We start from the raw sequence: 23352 nt of genomic DNA, 5'->3' as shown, positions 1-23352 counted from the left end.
ATGTTGAAGAATGCTTCTTCGTTGCGGGTTGGAGGCAGGTTCAACTCCAACGGTCTTAACGTCGTCATCGGTGGGGGTTCGAACCCCAGACCTGCCACCAAAGCGTCATCCCCCAATGCTGCAGATTCGCTCGCCCCCAAGAAACGACCAGAGAACGCCTCTTCCTCCGCCCCGAGGACCAAAGAAACCAAAACCAACGGCCACTCCCCAATCGGTCAGTACATTTTCGGCACCCCTATTCCTTTCTTTATGCTCTGCTTTCTCTTCTTCTTCTGGGTGAGGTGCCCTTCCTCTGATGAAATCGAGAATCGCCCATGCTTTCACATTTATGCGTCACGATGATGACCATAGAGTGCAAAACTCTTTCTGGTTGAGGGATTAGTGGAGGCTTAATATTACCCAAATTTGGTGTGTGCCTTCTTAGCGCGAAATTGCAGACTCGACGAAAGATTTTTTTTTCTTGTATACCGCAGCCAAACTTGTAGGGGGAAGCTTGCCGCTATGATCTTGCCTTTGCTTTGAGCTTGCTGTATATCTCAATATGCGATGATGATCTTTCGTCATTATTCTTATAAATCTTTAGCATCTGTTGGAGACAACTTTTGCTTGGAGTTGTAATTCATTCCCTTACAGCGTTTCAGATGTTGGTTTCCAACCAATATCTTTTCCATGGCTCGGTGGTTTACATAGACCTTACCTTGCTCCTGTTTATCAATCTTGGTGGGCTAACGTGGTTCTTTTGTGGTGGTCTTGTTGATTAAGGTTGCATCACTCTTTGTTCCATTCTGAGCGGTAGTTGTTCATTTACATGTTCTCTTATCAACTCTATGAGAAGGCTTCTGTAGTTTTCCCCTTCTTTTGTTTTCTCTGTCCCTTATTGAAGAACTCTCAGATACTGGAAGCGAGGAGACTGAGCTCGATACCTCTGAGGCTGATGATTCGTCATGGATTACTTGGTTTTGTGGGCTAAGGGGAAATGGGATTCTCTGTGAAGTTGACGAGGGTTACGTACATGATGAGTTTGGCTTGTGCGGCCTTCCAGGACAGATTCCTTACTATGGCTATGCCCTTAACATGATTTTGGATAATGACAACTCGATGAGCGGTAAGTTCTCTATCATAATCACTCTGGTTCATGCTTGCATACTTGTATTTCTTTTCCCTCGTTTTCTCTTGCCTATGCATTTCTTGTTCGGCCAGTTAGTTGTTCAACAACAACAACAACAACAACAACTACTACTACTACGCCTTCAACCCAAAACAATTGGGGTCTGCGATATGAACCAACAAAGAAAATCATTCCGTGTCTTCCACATGAATCCTTCTCCTCCAATCATTTCTATCCAATGCCATGTCCTCGGTGAGGTTCAAAGCATTTACATCCTTTCCTATCATCTCCATCCAAGTCTTCCTAGGCCTACCCCGACCTCTTTTAACTAATATATTTTCCCATTTCTCCATCCTTCTAACTGAAGCATCATTAGGCCTTCGCCGAATATGTCCAAATCACTGTAAACGATTCTCTCTCATCTTATTTTCAATGGATGCAACACCTACCTTCCTACGTATCTCCTCGTTTCGAATCTTATCTTTTATTGTATTTTCACACATCCATCTAAGCATACGCATCTCAACTACACTTATTATTTGAATATGATGTCTCTTGGCAGCCCAACATTCCGTACCATATGCCTAATAGTCGTCCTATAAAACTTTCCCTTCAACCGCAATGGCATTCTATGATCACACAGCACTCCAGTTGCACTTTTCCATTTCATCCACCCAACCTTTATCCTATGATTTACATCTCCATCAATTTCTCCATACTTTTGAATGATAGATCCCAAATATTTGAAACAGTCATCCACCGGTATTTCTTGCTCACCAAGCTTCACTACACTCCCATCACTAATTCGTTGTGTACTAAACCGACATTCCATATATTTTGTCTTACTCTTACTCAATTTAAAACCTCTTGCTTCCAATGTTGTCTCCATAATTCTAACTTAGTATTAACCCCAACTCTAGACTCATCAATCAAAACAATATCATCAGCAAACAACATACACCTCGACACATTTTCTTGAATTGATCTCGTAAGCTCATCCATCACTATAGCAAATAGGAAAGGGCTTAAAGCAGATCCTTGATGTAACCCAACCGTTATAGGAAAATTGGTTGTCACCCCTCCACAAGTGCGGACATTGGTTAGTACTCCTTCATACATATCTTTAATTATACTAATGTACTTGAGAGAAACACCTTTCTTCATCATTGACCACCAGAGAACGTCCCTTGGTACTCTATCGTATGCCTTCTCCAAATCAATAAAAACCATATGCAAATCTTTGTTCCTTTCTCTATTTCTCTCAATAAGTTGTCTAAGAAGATGTATAGCTTCCATAACCGATCTTTCAGGCATAAAACCAAATTGATTCTCCGATATCATGACAACCTTCCTCAACCTAGACTCAATCACCCCCTCCCAAAGTTTCATAGTGTAACGCCCCGAAATCTTAACCTAAATTTTGAGGATTTTTTTTCTTCAATACAGCGGAAACCAGTCATACCGTAGGGCTAAGCATTCAAGAACATTACAGATGGAGCAAGACCAAAACATTTTTTTCATTTCAATATCAATGAAAATTAAGATCAGAGTTCTCACACTATCCTTTGAACAGTAAATCCAAAATCCTGATCGAAGCCTCATCCCGCAGCCGCTCCTAAATCCAACTCTTCGCCTCGCCTGAAAATTTATAGGAATTAGACTACAACTGTCTAAGTAGGAATTAATGTAATTTTTCTTGCAGGTATATCATGTGTCAAGTATGTGGTGTGAGTGCTGAATGTGATTTTCAACCCAGACAAGAATAACTAAAGGACTACGCTACAACAGTTAACAATTTATTAGAAGCTAACAGGCAAGTAACATCAATAGCAGCATTTAAATATCCCATAACCACATATGCGATTTCATGCAACAATTCAGTGAAATGCAATTATGACAATTACATAATTCAAGTAAGCATGGATACCCCATGGTACTTTCATTAGGCATAAACGAACACCAATCAATATCATGAATTACAAATCAAGCAGAACAAGACATTTAACATGCATTAGAAGTTAAACATGTATCCATCATACATATATCAATTAAAGGAACATATAACATATGCATGTTCTAATGCATAACATGAATATGCACGATTTATGAGCAATGCATGATTCCTTTATCTTTTCTTAAGGTCTTCCTTTTCCATATACATGCCCTATTAAATGCATACAATTTAAGTTCCTCTTTTTAATTACCGTTGTCGCAGATACACCAAACAAGTACAAACCCCGAGGTCAAGTAGGTTCTCAGGGTAACTTAACACACAATTTGTATTTTATTACTAGGTTTCAACTTAGCCCTTGACCGATATTAGGAAACAACACCATCCATCGGAACATTAGACGTCCACATATAATGTCGGAGACACAAAGGATACCCCACGCCCACAAGTGCCACTTTCTTGGTACCATAAACAACAGTTGTATCAAACACACCACTCCCGGGTAAAGTGGCGGTCTCTCCCTAAAACCGTGGCCAGGAGAAGGAACCTCAATTCATTATATTTTTATTAAAGTTAATTATTTAAGTTTGCAACACCATATGCAAAAGTAAAGTGAAAAGGCTCGCTGTAACGCCCCAAAATTTCGACTTGTGATTTCGAAAACCTTATCGAAAAACCTTTCAAAGATTTAAAGTTTAATATTTAAAAACAACAGCGGAAGACATTTAGAAAGGAACACAAGTCAACAATCCTGGGTACGTTAGCTGAAAAACCATCATTCACATGTACAACATCTTAAAGAAATTTAAGAAATAAGGCAATCGATTAAAATCTGCAGTTTATTACAAAATGAGCCTTTTATTCAAAAGTTCAATAAATCTAAGAAAAACTCCAAAAAGTCCCAGAGCCAAGCCGCCAGTAGAAAGAAAATGAATCTTGATCCACGTTGCACTACGCCATCGGCCGCCAGTGAAGTCCTACTCCTCACCTGCCCATGAAATGGGTGAGCTTCATAACAAACCAGTAGGTGCACGAACAGATAAGTAGAATGAAAATAAAACAGGACATTCATGAGATAAGCAGTTATGATATTTAAGCAATTAAAGCAGTTGTAGTCTATTCTAGCAAATGTAATAAGTGCAAAGAGAAGCAGTGTAAGTCACAGTCATCTATATCTATTCCTGAATATATTCTTTAAGTTCTGATATTAACTGGCCTGTGGGTACGTACAGACGCGAAACGTAGTGTTAAATATGTATATGTAAATGAATATATTTCTGTACTGTATTGTACCACTTGTACAGCATACTGTACTGTATTGTACTGTATTGTACAGCATACTGTACTGTATTGTACTATTGTACTGTATTGTACTGTATTGTACAGCATACTGTACTGTATTGTACTATTGTACTGTATTGTACCACTCGTACAACATATAAATATCAATGGAAAGGTGAGAAGACATTATTGCCGCCCAACATTTTTTTTTCTCTCTTCCTTCTTACCTCTCTCTCTATCTCTTGCTACGATAGTAAGGTGACTCCCACATCTGATTTCTCACATGGTATCAGAGCCAAGGGCGTGGTAATCACGATCATCTGGAAGGCCCCTAAGGACCTTGACGTGCGTTTTTGGGCGTTCTCAAGGAAAGTGTTTTTTTTTTTTCATCTTTTCTCTGTTGTTTCTCCGTTGAATCACTATATTTTGACGTCGTTTCTTCATTTCCTCATATCGTGCATCTTTTCCTTCTTACATATTCTGTTATCCCCAATTTTATCAACCCTAATTTCTGTTTTCCCCAAATTTGGGAACCCTCATTTCTCAAAAGTGCCTCTTTTCTCAAACTTCTTGTGATTTCTTATCTATTTCTTGCAATATAGTTGATAAATCGTACATTCTGCACGATTAACTAAAAAATCGTGATTTCCAAAACTCAAAAATTTCTGTCCGTACGGTTCTGTCCGTATAACCTACGAATTTCTGTCGTGTTGTTTGATTCATCTTTGATCTTCTTCCTTATGGATTCTAAAATCAGCCCCGGATTTCTTTCTCAACTTGTTTCTCACAAATTAACTCATGATAACTACTTACTTTGGAAACGCCAAATTCTGCCGTTTATCCGAAGTCATGGTCTTTCCGGGCATCTGGATGGGGGATCACCCGCCCCACCTATGACTATTACGCAAGAGGTAACTGGTAATGATAGGAAGGTGAGTTGCATTGCTATTCCAAATCCTGCGTATGATGTTTGGTTTCAGAAGGACCAATCTGTGGTTGCCTATTTGACTGCCACGTTATCTGATCGTATATTACAAACTATCTCTGACCATTTTACTGCTGCAGAACTATGGAGACATCTTGCTCACTCTTATTCACAGGTTTCTGAATCACGTGCACTTCAACTGAAATGGCAGTTCCAATCTATGCGAAAGGGAACTAAGACCATTACTGAATTTCTATGGGATATCAAAATTATCATTGATCAGTTGGCCGCTATTGGATATCCTGTTTCTGACAGAGATGTTGTTCAGCAGGTATTGGGAAGCCTTGGGCCCCAATATCGTATGTTTTGCACTGCATTACAGGTTGCCTCTACACTTCCATGCTTTGAGGATTTACAGGCCAAACTCCTACAGTATGAAGTTAGTTTGACTCAAGATCATCTTATTGATGATCCTCATCCTGTCATGTTTACATCTGGGTCTACCTCATTTCGTCTACTTGCTGCTCATATGGGCCGTGGAGGACTCCTTCCTACTCCTACTGCTCCACCTGCCACTAGAGGTACCCGTGTCCCTACTTGCTTCCATTGCAACAAGCGTGACCATGTGAAAGCAGATTGTTGGCACAACCCACAGAATCGCAACAAGGCAGGGAGGCCAGGACCAAGAGCTGGACAAATGAATGTTAGACAGTTTCAGGGGCAGCCGCAGGGAAATTTTCGAGCACATCAGGGTACTGATCAGGGACAGAGTGCAGGGTTGCCACATGATGTGCAACAAATTCTGATGACTGCATTTAACAACATGAATTTGCGTCAGAATGATGATGGAGTTTGGTATATTGATTCTGGAGCAGCCGCACATGTTACTTCTGATGCAGGTAAACTTTCCAACATGGTTCCTTATATTGGCACTGGCACTATTGTCACGGGAGATGGTTCCCACCACCCTATTTCTCATACTGGAAATGCATCTCTCTCTTTGTCACAATCTACACTACCATTGAAAAATGTCTTACTCACTCCTGCCATTGAGAAAAACATTTTATCTGTTTCTAAATTGGTTGATGAAACAAATTCATCCATGGAATTTACTCCGTCTTCTGTTTGTCTTAAGGACCTTCGAACCAAGAAGATGCTCGCTAAGGGTGAACGACGCGGAAACATGTACGTCTTCGAAGCAGCCCCCGGGACTTTGAAGACGTCATCTACCGTGTCTCCATCTTTTCCTGCTTATTTGAGTCAGTCTTTTTCTGTTATGCAATGTAATAAGCCAGTTTCTTGGCATCGTCGGTTAGGTCATTGTAGTCAAGGGTTCCTTGACAAATTGTCTTCTCAGGGTTTTATTCCCAAAGTCAAATTAGATCATAAGTGTCCTAGTTGTAATGTCTGCAAGAGTCATGTACTTCCCTTTCAAAGTATCAATAAAAGAGCTTCCAAGCCATTTGAAATTATTCACTCTGATGTTTGGGGCCCAGCTCCTGTTTCATCTCTATCTGGCTCTCGTTATTATGTGTTATTTCTTGACTCTTTCACTCGTTACACTTGGATTTACTTTATGAAATCTAAATCTGAAGTGTTCAAACTTTTCAAACAATTCCATGCTCTTGTTCAGAACCTTTTCAATTCAAATATCACTTATTTCCAGTGTGATGGTGGTGGAGAATACATATCTCATGATTTTAGTGAATATTTAAAGGACCATGGCATCACACGTAACTCCTCTTGTCCTTACACTCCACAACAGAATGGAGTAGCAGAACGTAAGCATCGGCATATTGTTGAAACCGCGTTAAGTATGATGCACAATATTGATATTTCTTTCTCTCTTTGGACTGAGGCCTTTCACACTGCAGTGCATATCATTAACAGGTTGCCTATGGAATTATTAGGAGATCAGTCTCCTTATTATTTGCTTCACGGTTCTCACCCTTCTTATGATGATTTGCATGCTTTCGGATGCATTTGTTATGTCCATGTGGATCATTCTTTACGTAACAAGTTTCAGGACAGAGCAGTTCAGTGCAGATTTCTGGGATATGCCGATGGGTATAAAGGATATAGATGTTATGATCCTATTTTGGGTAAGATTAAGGTGTCTAGAAATGTTGTTTTTGATGATGACCATTTCAGCACTTGTGATACTTCTCAGGTATATGAGCAAACTACTTATGATCCATGGCTTTGTGATACTTTGCTATATGACTCTATCAGAGATCCTGTTGTTGATGAACCAATTCAGTTTGAAGCAGACAACTCCATCATCCAGGATGCACCTTCACGGTTTTCAGGTTTGGTTTATGCCCGTCGAGGAGCCCCTTCAACTCCATCTCACGAGGCTCCCCCTCTTCGACGATCCACACGTGAAAGGCATCCTATCCATCGTTGGGTTAGTTACAACAATTTTTCTCTTGACTTTCAGTTGTTTCTAACCAATGTGGCCAAAGAGAAAGAGCCGTCTACTTTCCATCAGGCAGCCCATTCTCGAGCTTGGGTTGAAGCTATGAACGAAGAAATGGCAGCACTTCATGAATGTCATACATGGGATATTGTTCCTCGACCTGTTGATAGAAATGTTGTTGGTTCCAAATGGGTTTACAAGATCAAGCGTAAACCAGATGGTAGCATTGAAAGATATAAAGCTCGCCTTGTTGCACGCGGATTCACACAACAATATGGGCAAGATTATGAGGAAACTTTTAGCCCTGTTGTCAAAATTGGCACCATTCGTGTGATCCTCATTTTGGCACTTCAGCATGGTTGGTCTCTTAGCCAGTTGGATGTCAAGAATGCGTTCCTACATGGGGACTTGAAGGAAGAGGTGTATATGGAGCAACCTCCTGGATATAGTGAACACGATGCGGCTACATGGGTTTGTAAATTGAGAAGGTCTCTTTATGGTTTAAAACAGGCATCTCGGTCTTGGTTTGAGAGTTTCTCCATGGAAATTCAGCAGCATGGCTTTTCTAAGAGTATACTTGATCATTCTTTATTTATGTATAAGAATGATCATGTTACTACTTGGGTTCTTATATATGTTGATGACATCATTATCACTGGGAGTGATGATGCACATATTGCCTTGGTCAAGTCTTTACTCATGGCCAAATTCAAGATGAAGGACTTAGGCCCATTGCGATACTTCTTGGGAGTTGAAGTCGATAGACAAGATGATCGACTCACTCTAAGTCAACACAAGTATACTCTTGACATTCTTCACACCACTAGTATGATTAATTGTAAACCTCTTAGCACCCCATCTGTCTTAAATCATAAGTTTAGTGCAAAAGAAGGCCAATTATATCATGATTCCACTTTATATCGCCGCATTGTTGGTATGTTGCAATATCTTACATTTACAAGACCTGACATTGCTTATGATGTAAATCAAGCATCTCAGTTTATGCATGCTCCCACTGATTGTCATATGGAATGTATTAAGCGTATTCTCAGATATCTGAAAGGGACTATTGGAGATGGATTGCTCTATCACAAAGATGAAAGCTTCACTACAGGACACCGTTTACTTACATATTGTGATGCAGATTGGGGTGGGGACCCTGATGAGCGTAGGTCGGTTTCAGGATATTGTGTTTTTATTGGCCCAAATATTGTCACTTGGAGTAGTAAGAAACAAAAGGCCATTGCTAAATCCAGCACTGAGGCAGAGTACAGGGCAATGGCAGCAGGGACAGCTGATGTCACTTGGGTACGACATCTTCTTCAAGAGTTGAATGAACCTATCTCTTCCTCTCTGCTTTTATGTGATAATCAAAGTGCCATTAATATTTCTTTTAACCCTATTCATCATTGTCGCACGAAGCACATTGAGATTGATCAGCATTTTGTTAGACAAAAGATTGAAACAGAAGAAATTGAGGCTTCGTATGTTAGATCAGAAGACCAAGTAGCAGACATCTTCACCAAAGGATTGGTTAGTCATCAATTTTGGTTACTTAAGGGCAAGTTGAGCATGATTGAAGATCATCCTCAACTTGAGGGAGGCTGTTAAATATGTATATGTAAATGAATATATTTCTGTACTGTATTGTACCACTTGTACAACATACTGTACTGTATTGTACTACTGTACTGTATTGTACTGTATTGTACAGCATACTGTACTGTATTGTACTATTGTACTGTATTGTACTGTATTGTACAGCATACTGTACTGTATTGTACTATTGTACTGTATTGTACCACTCGTACAACATATAAATATCAATGGAAAGGGGAGAAAACATTATTGCCGCCCAACATTTTTTTTCTCTCTTCCCTCTTACCTCTCTCTATCTCTTGCTACGATAGTAAGGTGACTCCCACATCTGATTTCTCACACGTAGAAACAGTCGAGACCGATCCGGGGGTTTATTATGTCAGGTGTTTTCATTAACCCGGATGGCTGACTGAGTCCGCTCCTAAGGGGACGGTCAGTGACCAAGAGAGTAAATCCCCAAAGGCATTCGTGGCCCATGGATGCATCCAACTTCTGCAGAAGTGCCTGGGAGTTACCACCTAAGATAATTTATGGTAATCCCAATTCCCCTAACTCCGATGACTGGGGAAAATCGAGTCTTTTGCTCGTGGGGTGGTTGTTAACAACCTGTCCATCAGAGTCTTTGTACCATCCATCCTCTCCCTTGATGAACCGTGAAGATCGAATGGGTACGATGGGGGTTTCTTAACCGCCGCCCCATCCTACATGCTCTGGTCTATTAGACCCACTCGAGCATCTTGCCTGTGAAGGCGAATGGTCACCTTTTTATGTGATCTCAGCCTTTTGCTAATTGCACTCATCGAGGTTGCCACAACCTCATCATCCCACCATCGTAACCCACATGGGACGTACTTGTCCAAAAGTACGATCGTACCTTCCCAGAGGTACAACTACGATGAGAGGGCAGCATAATGGTTTATGATTCTTTTGGTTCATACATAACCTGAATTGCTCTCTGAGCAGAGGGGCCTGCGGAGGCCGGTATCATCTCATGGATATCAATAAGGAATTTCTTAATCACTTTGAGGTACTGAATGACCTCCCGTACTATTGTATCATATTTTTCTTCAGGTCTAATTACCAAAGTAACTTTGTGGGTTCTCGATAGATAGCCTATCACGAGGTTTTATAAATGTCTGTATTATGCTTGGCATGCTCGAATACTAAGAATCAAGAAGTCACCTCCAAGATTCATCAGGCAATAATCAATAAGGCATTTATAGTAACTTATAACAGTGAGCCAGGCGAACATACAGGAATAAGGTCTTTCTAGCAATGAGTCTACTCGTAGAGCTTCAACAATAAGTATGAAATTTCAAAAGAATACAGATGCAGAAACACAACACAAACAATCACCAGTTAGGAAATTCTACGAGTGAGAATGCATGCCAAATAAACTATTCTATCACAAAATCCTTATAATTTTATTTCATTCTTACAAATCCATCGTGCGACTTTCCCCTACCTCGGGATGTCGTGCAGCTGCGTGCGTCTACGCGTGTAGATGATACGAGGCTCGGGCCGCGGAGCCAGAGCGGGGGGTTTCCGATGCGAGGTCTGGGGGGGTGGTTCCCGGCGTCGGCGGCGGGCGCAGCAGGGAAGGAGACCGGCACGGGGAAGGAAGCTCGAGAGGGGAGGCTTGCCTCCCCTCGCCCTCCAGCAATGCTCATAAAGAGCTCGGGGGGGGGGGTGATGAAAGGGGAAACCTCGGTGGGTTTCCCCAATCAACCCGAAAATGAAGGGGGAGAAGAGGGGGGGTGCGGCGCTCGGGACCCTGCGTCGGGTTACTTAAAACCCTAAAATAAAAAGGGGCCCGGGTCGGGTCCGGACCCGACCCGGCCTGGGTCCAAACAGATTTTTTTTTTTTTTTAAAATGGGATTTTACACTCGCATCCACCCCTGCGAGAACCATCACGGGAATCCCGCCCATGGAAACACATAGAACAATGCAATAAAGATAAAATGTGATTTTTGCGATGCATTTAAACAATTGAAGAAAGAACAACCCAAAGCCCAAGGCTCTCCAGGCCCAACGATGATTCATTTAGATCATCGATGCATCATATGCAAAAATCATAACGACTTGCAACGTATGCAATAATACCAACATGATTCCAAATGCACATTCATCCATACCATTTTAACAATGTGCGTGAGCTTCCACAGTCATATGCAAGTGTTCACCATCCATGTGCAAGTGCTTTCATGTAACCACTTAACACACATGCATTCGTCCATAATTCATAAGTATATGAGAACATTTATGCAAGATTTTCCATGCTAAACACACATTGATTTCATGTATGCACTTTCCAAAACCAACTTTGCAGTAATATGTTAACAAGCACCAAATACCTCACATGTTACAAACTATAAAGCATGCTAACACGTGCCATTAAATATTCACAAACTCAAATGTATGTATATAATAACCGATAGAGTTATCAACATAAATTTGTTAACATTGAATTAACTTATGTATGTCCTATACATGCTTAGACACTGACCTGTGCCAAAAACCGAAAGTTTCTCAATAGCTTTATTTCCCTTGCACCCAAGTTAACGACCCAAGTACCCGCATCGGGTATTCAATGAATATTGCCCATTAGGCAAGATTTCCTAGACACCCACTCAGCGGGAGGGAATAGCAGTAATTAACTTGCTCATTTACCATTTAAGGTACCATAGTATTTTTTTTAAAACAAGCATAGTAATTTGCTGATTTTCATTACACATGCAATTCTACCATTTGCATTAAATCTTTTAATTCTAGTTAGGCATCTGACATTGTATATCTTAAGCCATTCACGGTTGTAGTGGTTCAATCAAAATTCTAGAATGTTTATGTCATAGAAAAAAAGCTGTCAATCATAATCCCACACAGTCAACACAAAAAATGAAAATTTCCAAATCATGACTAACTTATGAAGTACCTATTTATTTCTATCCCTACCAAAAATCACCAAAATCCTACTATCAGTTAGAGATTATGGTCTTTGAGCATATCGGGTGTAGTGAGTCCGCATAGCAGATATAATATGAAAGAAGAAACAAAACCTATTTGCTAAGGCATGTCTTTATGAAAAGAAAAAAAGAAAACTCTAGGACATACTCATCAGAATATGCAGATTGTGATTCCATAGATCATAGCAATAAAAAGAAAACATAATCTATCATTTATCATATTCAAGTGTTGTAGACCGTTTCAATTATGGATTAAATAGGAAAAGAAATACACTCTCAGGAAGGTATGAATTTGAGATATAGAACCACTGATACATGGATGCCAAATACAAACATTTTCAGAGTTAAGGTAAAATGCAAAAACGTAAGTTTTGCTCGTGGACTTCACCGAAAAACACTCAGTCCATGATTTCTGCCTTAGTATCTACTTGCAGAAGAATTTGCCAATGTGAACCCCAACAACACAAATTTCTATTTTGTGACTCGCACAGGAAGTAAAAAGTGTAAATAACATGCAGAGACCAAGTGTCATTTTTTTTGCAAATTAAACTGATGTACACATAAACTAATATAATTTTTTGTTTTTCATTGGACGTATTATATAAACAGTCTATTGAAAACCCTGTAGACATATTTTTTTCTTTATTTGGGTTCATAGCAGCCGATACCTCTAAATTTTGGTTTGGGGATTCACGGCAACACAAACCCCCAATGTAGTTCGTTCCTAACACCGCTGTCCAAAAATCAGAAACCCCCAACTCGGGTATTTGGGGTTAAGAGTAGTATAAACCCTATTAGCATAAATCTGAAAATTCATGAATCGGAACCTCTCGCCATTTTACGAAAACCCCAATATCATTTGGGTTTTCACAGTAGCCGAAATCCCCAATTCTGCCAATTTGGGGTTCCCGATAGCCATTAAACTCCACCCCGTAGCATAAATCTGAAAACCCGAACCCATTTAGATTTAATAAACCCAAATCCCCCTTTCATTATTCGAAAACCCCCTTTTCTTTCAATCGATTTAGTGCCTCACTGTAACCCCATCAATGCTTGGACACCGGACACACTAAAACAAGAAAAGAAACAGTAACCCCTACCTTTTTCCGGCGAGGTGGTTGCTGCTACAACGAAGGAGTGGTCGGCCGGCCGGCCCTGGTGACCTTGCAGTCGCGCGCAAAAACGAGAGAGAGAGAGAGAGAGAGAGAGAGAGAGAGAGAGAGAGGGTTTCGCTGCTCCTTTTTGTAGAGGGGAGCCCGAAAAGGGAGGGTTGTTACCCTCACCTCCAGGGGCTGCGCATACCTCACCTCCCCTCTTACGAGTTTGGAAGTGTTAGGGTTTTGAACCCTAACACACCCCTTTTATCGGGCAGCCCCTTATCAGGCTCCTTTTTTTTCACTTTACAGGGTGCGGGTCGGGTCCCGCGACCCGCTATGCCGGATCCACCTTTTGTGTGGATCCGGGTTAGCCCCTTTAGTGCTAGATCCACAATGAATGTGGATCCGTACCGGATTTTGGGTCCATATGTTGGATCCATTTAGGTCCAACCATGGATCCAACCCCAAATAATTAAAAAAAAATTATACTAATTTTATTCTCTTAAAAATACTTTTATTTATTTATTAAATATTGTTATTATACATATATATATATTCCCTTTTTGGATCTGGGTAACAGATCTCGGGTCCAAATGGATAAAACTACTCATCGAATTTTTACGGGTATTACACATAGTATGACTCATGAGTTTTATACCACGATAGTTTGTGCAATCTTGTATATCACCCTTATTCTTATATAGAGGCACCAAAGTACTCTTCCTCCATTCATTAGGCATCTTATTTGTCCGCCAAATCTTGTTAAAAAGATTTGTCAACCATTCTAAACCTTTCTCTCCCAAGCATTTCCAAGCCTCGATAGGTATACCATCTGGGCCAACTGCCCTTCTTGATTTCATTTTCTTCAAAGCCTTTGCAATTTCTTTCTTTTGAATCTTGCGCATGAAGTCACGATTCATCTCATGAAAAGGAATGGAGAAGTCTCCAAGATCCTGAGCATGACTTCCATTAAATAGCTTATCAAAATAATCTTTCCATCTCTCTTTAATCTCCTCATCTTTGACTAAAACCCTTTGTGTTTCATCTTTGATACATCTAACCATACCCAGATCCCTCGATTTCCTATCTCTCATCTTAGAAAGCCTATAAATATCCTTCTCGCCCTCTTTGGTATCCAACTTGTCATAAACCTCCTTATATACCTTATCCTTCGCATTTGAAACTACTTTTTAAGCTTTCTTCTTTGCTATCATATACTTCTCCAAATTCTCATTATCACGACTCTTACTTAGATTTCTATAACACTCTCTTTTAACCTTAATAGCTAATTTGACATCCTCGTTCCACCATGATGTATCCTTACCTAGTGGTGCACCGCCTTTAGACTCACCCAATACCTCCTTAGCCACCTTTCTCATGCCACCCGCTATCTTATTCCACATTGATTCTAAATCCTCCTCGAGACACCAATTAACCTCCTTAACTACCTGCTCTACAAACATTCATTGTTTAGCTCATTTAAGTGCCAACCACTTAATTCTATGATCTATCATATGTCTATCCCTTTTGCGGCATTGTCTAATTCTAAGATCTAAAATTAAGACTCTATGTTGTGTAACTACACTTTCTCCCGGTATAACCTTACAATCGATGCAACAACCCCTATCTCTCTTTCTAAGTAGGAAAAAATCTATCTGACTCGTATTAACCCCACTTTTAAATGTTATTAGGTGAGACTCCCTCTTCCTAAACCAAGTGTTTGCTAAGATCATATCATAGGACAAACTAAAATCTAAAATCCTTTCTTCACTTTTGTTTCTTTCTCCTATACCATAGCCTCTATGGATACTTTCAAATCCATCCCTACTAATGCCTACATGTCCATTAAGGTCACCGCCGATGAAAAACTTTTCTCCATAAGATATCCCTTGTACTGCTTCATCTCAATCTTCCCAAAATTGACGCTTAATAGAATCATCTAAACCTACTTGAGGTGCATAAACACTAATAATATTAATAATATACGTACCTAATACTAATTTAATAAGTAAAATCCTATCACCCTTCCTACGGACCTCAACTACATTATCTATAAACTCACGACTCATAACAATCCCTACTCCATTCCTATTTCTATTTATTCCTGTATACCAAATATTATATCCCTAAGGTTCTATCGTTTTTTATCTTCTCACCTACCCATTTGGTCTCATGTAGACATAAAATATCAATCTTTCTCCTACACGTAACATCTACTAACTCTACCAACTTACCAGTTAAAGATCCTATGTTCCAAGTGGCTAACCTAATTTTATGGTTTTGGACTAACTTCTTTACCCCCACCCGTCCAACAAAGTGAGGGAACCCTTGCCTATTTGACACCAAACCCGGGCGCCGGTGTGACGCGTCGCTTTCGGACGACGACCTAGCAACCTTTGTCCATTTATCACTGCCTCCGGGCTTATAGAGTACATCGCATCGCTCAGTAGGGAACGCCCCAACGAAATTCTCATATTGGTTCATATTCATAGGGTATGACAAAGTTTTTATGCTGGCTGTCACCGGCCTACCGCAACCCTCCTCCTTTATCCGGGCTTGGGACCGGCAGTGTATAACTAAACAGTTATACACAGGCGGAGTTGGCCAGTTAGTTGTTAGTTTCTAATATTTTCCATTGTGTGCCATAATGGAAAACTCTGAAGCAGATCAGCTTGGTATCACTTAGAAGTCGTAAAAGAGTGTTCTACAGACAAGATATTGTACTCAGAATCATGTAGCAGCAGTCCTCATCATGATGTTAGAAGGTGCTTCTTTCACCAACTTATCCGACCAAGTGGGATTAGCTGGGTGTTGCATTTTACTTCATAAAGAATATCACATTTAATCCCACATTCTTCTGATACTTGGGTGCATCCTGAATCTTTTGACATTCCTCAAGGGAACTAAAGATTGGACAAATTTAATTTTTTTGTATTCACTATAGATATTCCATATATATTCTTTTTTGTTTCTCGAAGAATGAGAACAATTTTCTTTAATATACAGCATATGGAGTATCAGTGTGAAACTGATGATGAACAGCAGCCTATAAGATAGAGGTGCACTGTTGGTTCACAAAAGGGTTTGAACCACTGTCTAGCTTGGAAATAACTCATAGTGCTGATGTCCTAATTTGTGATTGTTGATTCTGATTTTTCTTCAGAAATAACTTATCTTCTCTTTTATCATTTAACATGTCCATTTCGAGTCCTGTTGATTGTAGATGGTTTTAATCACAAAATAAGTGCTTCTGAAACCGTAATGAGACAGGATTATGTTGAATTGAATGGTGTAGGCATGCATTTTTTTGGGGATTCCATATTCTTTTGCTATTTCCCTTTTTCCTATAATTTTCTTTGAGAAGGGATCCAATATTTGAATGTGGCCACTTTTTGTTGCACTACTGAGTTCAGAGGATAAAGCACAACGGAGAAGAAAAATGCAAAGACTATTTTAGGGAACTCGTGGTTTGGTTCTTAAATTCAACTACTACCTTGTCAGAATAAGGAGAATTGTGAGATCTCATCCTCAGTGCACCTAAGATCAAATTCCAATAATAGTGGCAGAAATATGATATTATCTGACAACTATGGTATATCTTTCCCCTTTCAACAGGGAAAAAAATGGAAAGCTATGATGTTCTGAGTCTATTTTAATCACAGTCCATAATTGTCTAGTTTTTCCTTTTAGTCTTCATTTCAGTTTCCTCATTTATCCTCATACCTCCGTGCTGTTGACATGTTCTATTGAAGTTGATAACAGCATTGTTCTAAAAACACATTTAAGTGAAAATAGTTATCATTTCTAATTTAATGCATATCTTTTTTGTTTCCTATTCATTAGTACTAGCTCTTGGATAGGGCGAAATGTAAAATTGATATTTCCTTCTAACTTTTTAGGTATTATATGAGTTTAAGTTTTGCATCTATTACTTTAACGATGTTCTGCAATATCTGTTATTAATTGTTGATAAGCAACCATTCCATTTCTCTTTTGGTGGGTTCCATAATGCTATGTAGCTGCATAACTAGCTGATATACTTTTATTAAATCTTCTACGTGTTAAAATCTTTCTGGCTCATAGTTTGGTTTGTATATAGGACACTTCTTGTAATTTCCACATTTATGGAAATTGGACTTTGATTTTATTGACCTTCTACGTGTTAGCGTTCTTGGTTCATAGTTTTGCTTATATATGACACAATTCTTGTCATTTTCACATTTATGGGATCTTTTCATCTTGAAAAGCATCTTGCTCAGTTTCTCTTATTACTCTTAAATGTACATATTTTTGTTGGCTAATAGACAAGTTTCGTTGGGGCGTTCTCTACTGAGCGACGCATTGTACTCTATAGGCCCAGAGGCAGTGATAAATGGGCAAGGGTTGCTACGCGTCACACCGGCGCCCGAGTGTGGTGTCAAATAGGCAAGGGTTCCCTCACTTTGTTGGACGGGTGGGGGTAAAGAAGATAGTTCAAGACCATAAAATTAGGTTAGCCACTTGGAACATAGAGTCTTTAACTGGTAAGTTTGTAGAGTTAGTAGATGTTATGTGTAGGAGAAAGATGAATATTTTATGTCTACAAGAGGCCAAATGGGTAGGTGAGAAAGCAAAAGTGATAGAACCTTGGGAATATAAGATTTGGTATACATAAATAAATAGTAATAAGAATGGAGTAGGGATTGTTATTAGTCGTGAATTTATAGATAATGTAGTTGAGGTCCGTAGGAAGGGTGATAGGATTTTACTTATTAAATTAGTATTAGGTATGGATATTATTAATATTATTAGTGTTTATGTAACTCAAGTAGGTTTAGATGATTCCATTAAGCATGAATTTTGGGAAGATTTAGATGGAGTAGTATAAGGGATATTTTATGGAGAAAAGCTTTTCATCGGCGGTGACCTTAATGGACATGTAGGCATTAGTAGGGATGGATTTGAGAGTATCCACGGAGGCTATGGTATAGGAGAAAGAAACGAAAGTGGAGAAAGAATTTTAGATTTTTGTTTGTCCTATGATATGATCTTAGCAAACACTTGGTTTAGGAAGAGGGAGTCTCACCTAGTAACATTTAAAAGTGGGGTTAATACGAGTCAGATAGATTTTTTCCTACTTAGAAAGAGAGATAGGGGTTGTTGCATCGATTGTAAGGTTATACCAGGAGAAAGTGTAGCTACACAACATAGAGTCTTAATTTTAGATCTTAGAATTAAAAAATGCCGCAAAAGGGATAGACATAGGATAGATCCTATAATTTAAGTAGTGGACACTGAAAGGAGCTAAACAAAGAATGTTTGTAGAGCAGGTAGTTAAGGAAGCTGATTGGTGTCTCGAGGAGGATTCAGAATCAATGTGGAATAAGATAGCGGGTGGCATGAGAAAGGTGGCTAAGGAGGTATTGGGTGAGTCTAAAGGCGGTGCACCGCTAGGTAAGGATACATCATGGTGGAACGAGGATGTCAAATTAGGTATTAAGGTTAAAAGAGTAAGAGTCGTGATAATGAGAATTTGAAGAAGTATATGATAACAAAGAAGGAAGCTAAAAGAGAGTTCGAAACGCGAGGGATAAGGTATATAAGGAGGTTTATGACAAGTTAAATACCAAAGAGGGCGAGAAAGATATTTATAGGCTTGCAAAGATGAGAGATAGGAAATCGAAGGATCTGGGTATGATTATATGTATCAAAGATAAAACGCAAAAGGTTTTAGTTAAAGATGAGGAGATTAAGGAGAGATGGAAAGATTATTTTGATAAGCTATTTAATGGAAGTCATGCTCAGGATCTTGGAGACTTCTCCATTCCTTTTCATGAGATGAATCGTGACTTCATGCGCAAGATTCAAAAGAAAGAAATTGCAGAGGCTTTGAAGAAAATGAAATAAAAAATGGCAGTTGGCTCAGATGGTATACCTATCGGGGCTTGAAAATGCTTGGGTGAGAAAGGTTTAGAATGGTTGACAAATCTTTTTAGCAAGATTTGACGGATAAATATGATGCCTAATGAGTGGAGGAAGAGTACTTTGGTGCGTCTATATAAGAATAAGAGTGATATACAAGATTGCACAAACTATCGTGATATAAAACTCATGAGTCATACTGTGAAACTTTAGGAGAGGGTGATTGAATATAGGTTGAGGAAGGTGGTCATTATATCGGAGAATCAATTTGGTTTTATGCCTGAAAGATCAACTATGGAAGCTATACATCTTCTTAGACAACTTATTGAGAGATATAGAAAGAGGAACAAAGATTTGCATATGGTTTTTAGTGATTTGGAGAAGGCATACAATAGAGTGCCTAAGGATGTTCTCTGGTGGACAATGATGAAGAAAGGTGTTTTTTTCAGGTACATTAGTATACTTAAAGATATGTACGAAGGAGCAGTAACTAATGTCCGCACTTGTGGAGGGGTGACAACCAATTTTCCTATAACGGTTGGGTTACATCAAGGATCTGCATTAAGCCCTTTCCTATTTGCTATAGTGATGGATGAGCTTATGAGATCAATTCAAGAAAATGTGTCGTGATATATGTTGTTTGTTGATGATATTGTTTTGATTGATGAGTCTAGAGCTGGAATTAATGCTAAGTTAGAATTATGGAGACAGACATTGGAAGCAAGAGGTTTTATGTTGAGTAAGAGTAAGACAGAATATATGGAATGTCGGTTTAGTAAGCAACGAAGTAGTGATGGGAGTGTAGTGAAGCTTGGTAAGCAAGAAATGCCGGTGGATGACTGTTTCAAATATTTGGGATCTATCATTCAAAAGTATGGAGAAATTGATGGAGATGTAAATCATAGGATAAAGGTTGAGTGGATGAAATGAAAAAGTGCAACTGGAGTGTTGTGCGATCGTAGAATGCCATTGCGGTTGAAGGGAAAGTTTTATAGGACGACAATTAGGCCCGCTTTACTATATGATACGGAATGTTGGGCTGCCAAGAGACATCATATTCAAAAAATGAGTGTAGCTGAGATGTGTATGCTTAGATGGATGTGTGGAAATACAATAAGAGATAAGATTCGAAACGAGGAGATACTTAAGAAGGTAGGCGTTGCATCTATTGAAAATAAGATGAGAGAGAATCTTTTACGGTGGTTTGGACATATTTGGCGAAGGCCTAATGGTGCTCCAGTTAGAAGGATGGAGAAATGGGAAAATATATTTGTTAAAAGAGGTCGGGGTAGGCCTAAGAAGACTTGGATGGAGATGATAGTATAGGATATGAATGCTTTGAACCTCACCGAGGACATGGCATTGGATAGAAATGATTGGAGGAGAAGGATTCATGTGGAAGACCTAGAATGATTTTCTTTTTTGGTTCATATCGTTGTTTTGGGATGAAGGCGTAGTTGTTGTTGTTTGTTGTTGTTGTTGTAGACAAGTTTAAGGTTCATTACCATTCATGATACTGTTTTGCCTTTAACACGATACACTGTAATTGCTTCAGGCGAGCTGGATGATGAAGAACACCATGAGATTGAATGTGCAGCCGAGCTATTTTATGGTCTTATTCATGCACGCTATATTCTTAAAAGCAAGGGTTTAAGTGCAATGTTTAGCTTCTTTCTTTGATTAATGAATGATATAATTTTTGAGGTGGCCCTGTTACTAATGCATTTCAGGTTACTACTTCAGCATGAGAAGTACAAGAGCGCTGATTTTGGGAGATGCCCTCGAGTTTATTGTGGAGGACACCCTTGCCTTCTTGTTGGTCCATCAGACATTCCCCATAATGGCTGTCTGAATATCTACTGCCCAAAGTGTGAAGATCTGTACTTCCCAAGGTCCAAATACCAGAGCAGTATCCTTTTGGAAGCAAAGTCCTTTCTTGTTATTTCCTTTTGCTAAATTGTTCTATTCTCGTCTGTTTCAAAAAGAGTTTTGTCCAAGCCCACCTGGATTTCCTCCCTATGGAGTCAGCCTAGTAGTTTTGATTTTTTTTTTGAAAGGCAAGCTGGGGTTAGTCAGACCCCACTAGTTATTATTCAATGTACCACTGGGTTTTGAGCCAGCAACGTCCCACCACAAGGAGACGTGCACTGACAGCTCCTGCCAACCATGCGGAGCCCCGTTGGTAGTCAGCCTAATAGTTTTCCTACTATGGAAGTTCGTACTTTCATACGGCTTCTTTTTAAGCTTTAGTTTTATGCCATTGAGGTTGTGTATATGATCCATGAAAGAGTTGAAAAAGTTTAATTTCTTGTATGTACATCAACCCAGTGTCATGTGAACAAAATGGTAGTTTGTTCCAGCTTTTCGAAAATTTTATCTGGTTTTCATTGTTTTGCTAGTTGTGTTGTGCATCTTCTGGTACTAAGACATACTGCAGCGCTCTGTGACTACAAGATAATCATTTCTTCAAACTCTTCTGGTTTGATATTGCATTGCCTAACTGCCATCTAGAGATGGATGGGGCTTACCTTGGGACCACATTCCCACACTTGTATTTGATGGCTTATCCTTCTGCAAAGCTAGCACCACCTGTTCAAACTTACACGCCCAGGGTTTTTGGGTTCAAGCTGCACAACGGTTCCAGATGATTTTTTTTTTCTTTTCCCTTTTTGTAAGGACAGATTTGACCTCTTATGAGTCAGTTTAGTAGCCCGTGAAGGGAGACTGCCTCTGCATGCTTAGATTTATGTTGTACAACTAGAAGCCATATGAATCTGCTTCTAAGTATAACATATTCTGCCTATCCTTTGTCGTAAAGGCACCATATAACTTTGTTCTCTTCCACCTCTTTTTTTGTTTTCCTCTCTCTAATAATTTGGCCATCTGGTTATGACTACTAACCTTGTTATGCTCGGAAAATTGCCACAATGAGGCATGAGCTTTAGCTGATAAACCATTGTGATATTTCTGTAAAGATCTCAGGTAGTAGTTGGCGCTGTAGGATTGAAGCAGCTAGAATCATTGATATGTACCTGTTATGATGCCCTTGGATATTATATTGCTGTGTTAATAAATCACCAAGTTTCTGCAAATGCTTTGGTCTTTTCCCTTTTGTGTTCAAGAGGCAAAGCTTTTATTATCATGTATACTTAATTTTGAAGGATCGCTCCCAATGGTTTTGTAAATACTTGCTCATCTGAGGTAAAACATGTGTTCCTTTTGGCACTTATATGAAGGCCGGCTACCTTATATGCATAAAGAAACTTGGTGGTCGAAAGAGGATGTTCAAAATCTATAAGAATAAGAAACTATGTTTTAAAGAACGAAAAAAGACAAGAAATATAATATACGAAAAATGATCGTTCTGTACATAAAAAATGACACGTATTTTGAAATGTCTTAAATTTTTTTAAATTTGTCTGCTGTCCAAAATCGCAAATATTGTTATTTTTATAACTTTTTAAGCCTTCACACCTTTCATTTTCGATGCAAATTTCTTTCATATGTGAATTTTCTCCGTTTCCATTGCTAACGCCTTAGTTGCTGGCAGTTGATGCTTCGGTCGACGCTTAATCTTCATTAATGTATCAAAAATTAGTCTTTGGTGGATCCCCTGGTGGTGTGGGTATGGCAGATTCCATTGCGATTGAAGGAGCCACCACTTGGTAGTGAAGAATGACTTGGGTTCTCTCATGAAAACTCGAACCACGAAACCTCACAAATATTTGAGTTATCGTGCATTAAAATTTTACCAAATTTGCATAAAATAAATTTAAGCGAACTTTCTTTTAAACTCAAATTGACAAACATTGTTGAGTGTACTTTTTGCAATATGATGATTTTAAAAGATATTTTCAATAAATATTTTAAAAAATCAGCAACCAAATATATAAAATCGGAACTTTCATAATTGTGGTGAGTACGGGTCAAATCTACAGGGAATGAGATAATATCCAAATTTAAATCTAAATACTTTAATTTATTAATATTTCAAAATGTCTACGATGAAAAGTACAAGTTAATTAAAAGATTAACTAAAAAAATATAAGAATCTAACTACGTTGTCCAAGCACTCCTTCAAGTTCAAAAGGGTATTTTTGTTCTTTT

At 39.1% G+C, this 23352-nt stretch overlaps 1 protein-coding gene across 1 annotated transcript; it reads left to right on the top strand.

Moving 5' to 3' along the window:
* Positions 1-22139, top strand: LOC149833566 (putative casein kinase II subunit beta-4). Its single transcript, XM_090013458.1, has 5 exons — positions 1-214; positions 884-1105; positions 20801-20906; positions 20976-21154; positions 21757-22139. The coding sequence occupies exons 1-5, from the start codon at positions 1-3 to the stop codon at positions 21891-21893; spliced, it is 858 nt and encodes a 285-aa protein (XP_089869584.1). The 3' UTR covers positions 21894-22139.
* The last annotated feature ends 1213 nt before the right edge of the window (positions 22140-23352 follow it).

This window comes from Nuphar pumila, chromosome 7 (assembly GCF_984573655.1).
Source record: "Nuphar pumila chromosome 7, dmNupPumi1.hap1.1, whole genome shotgun sequence".
In the NCBI taxonomy this organism is placed as follows: Eukaryota; Viridiplantae; Streptophyta; class Magnoliopsida; order Nymphaeales; family Nymphaeaceae; genus Nuphar; species Nuphar pumila.
The sequence above is the reverse complement of the archived record's forward strand: the minus strand, read 5'-3'. Positions and strand labels throughout refer to the sequence as shown.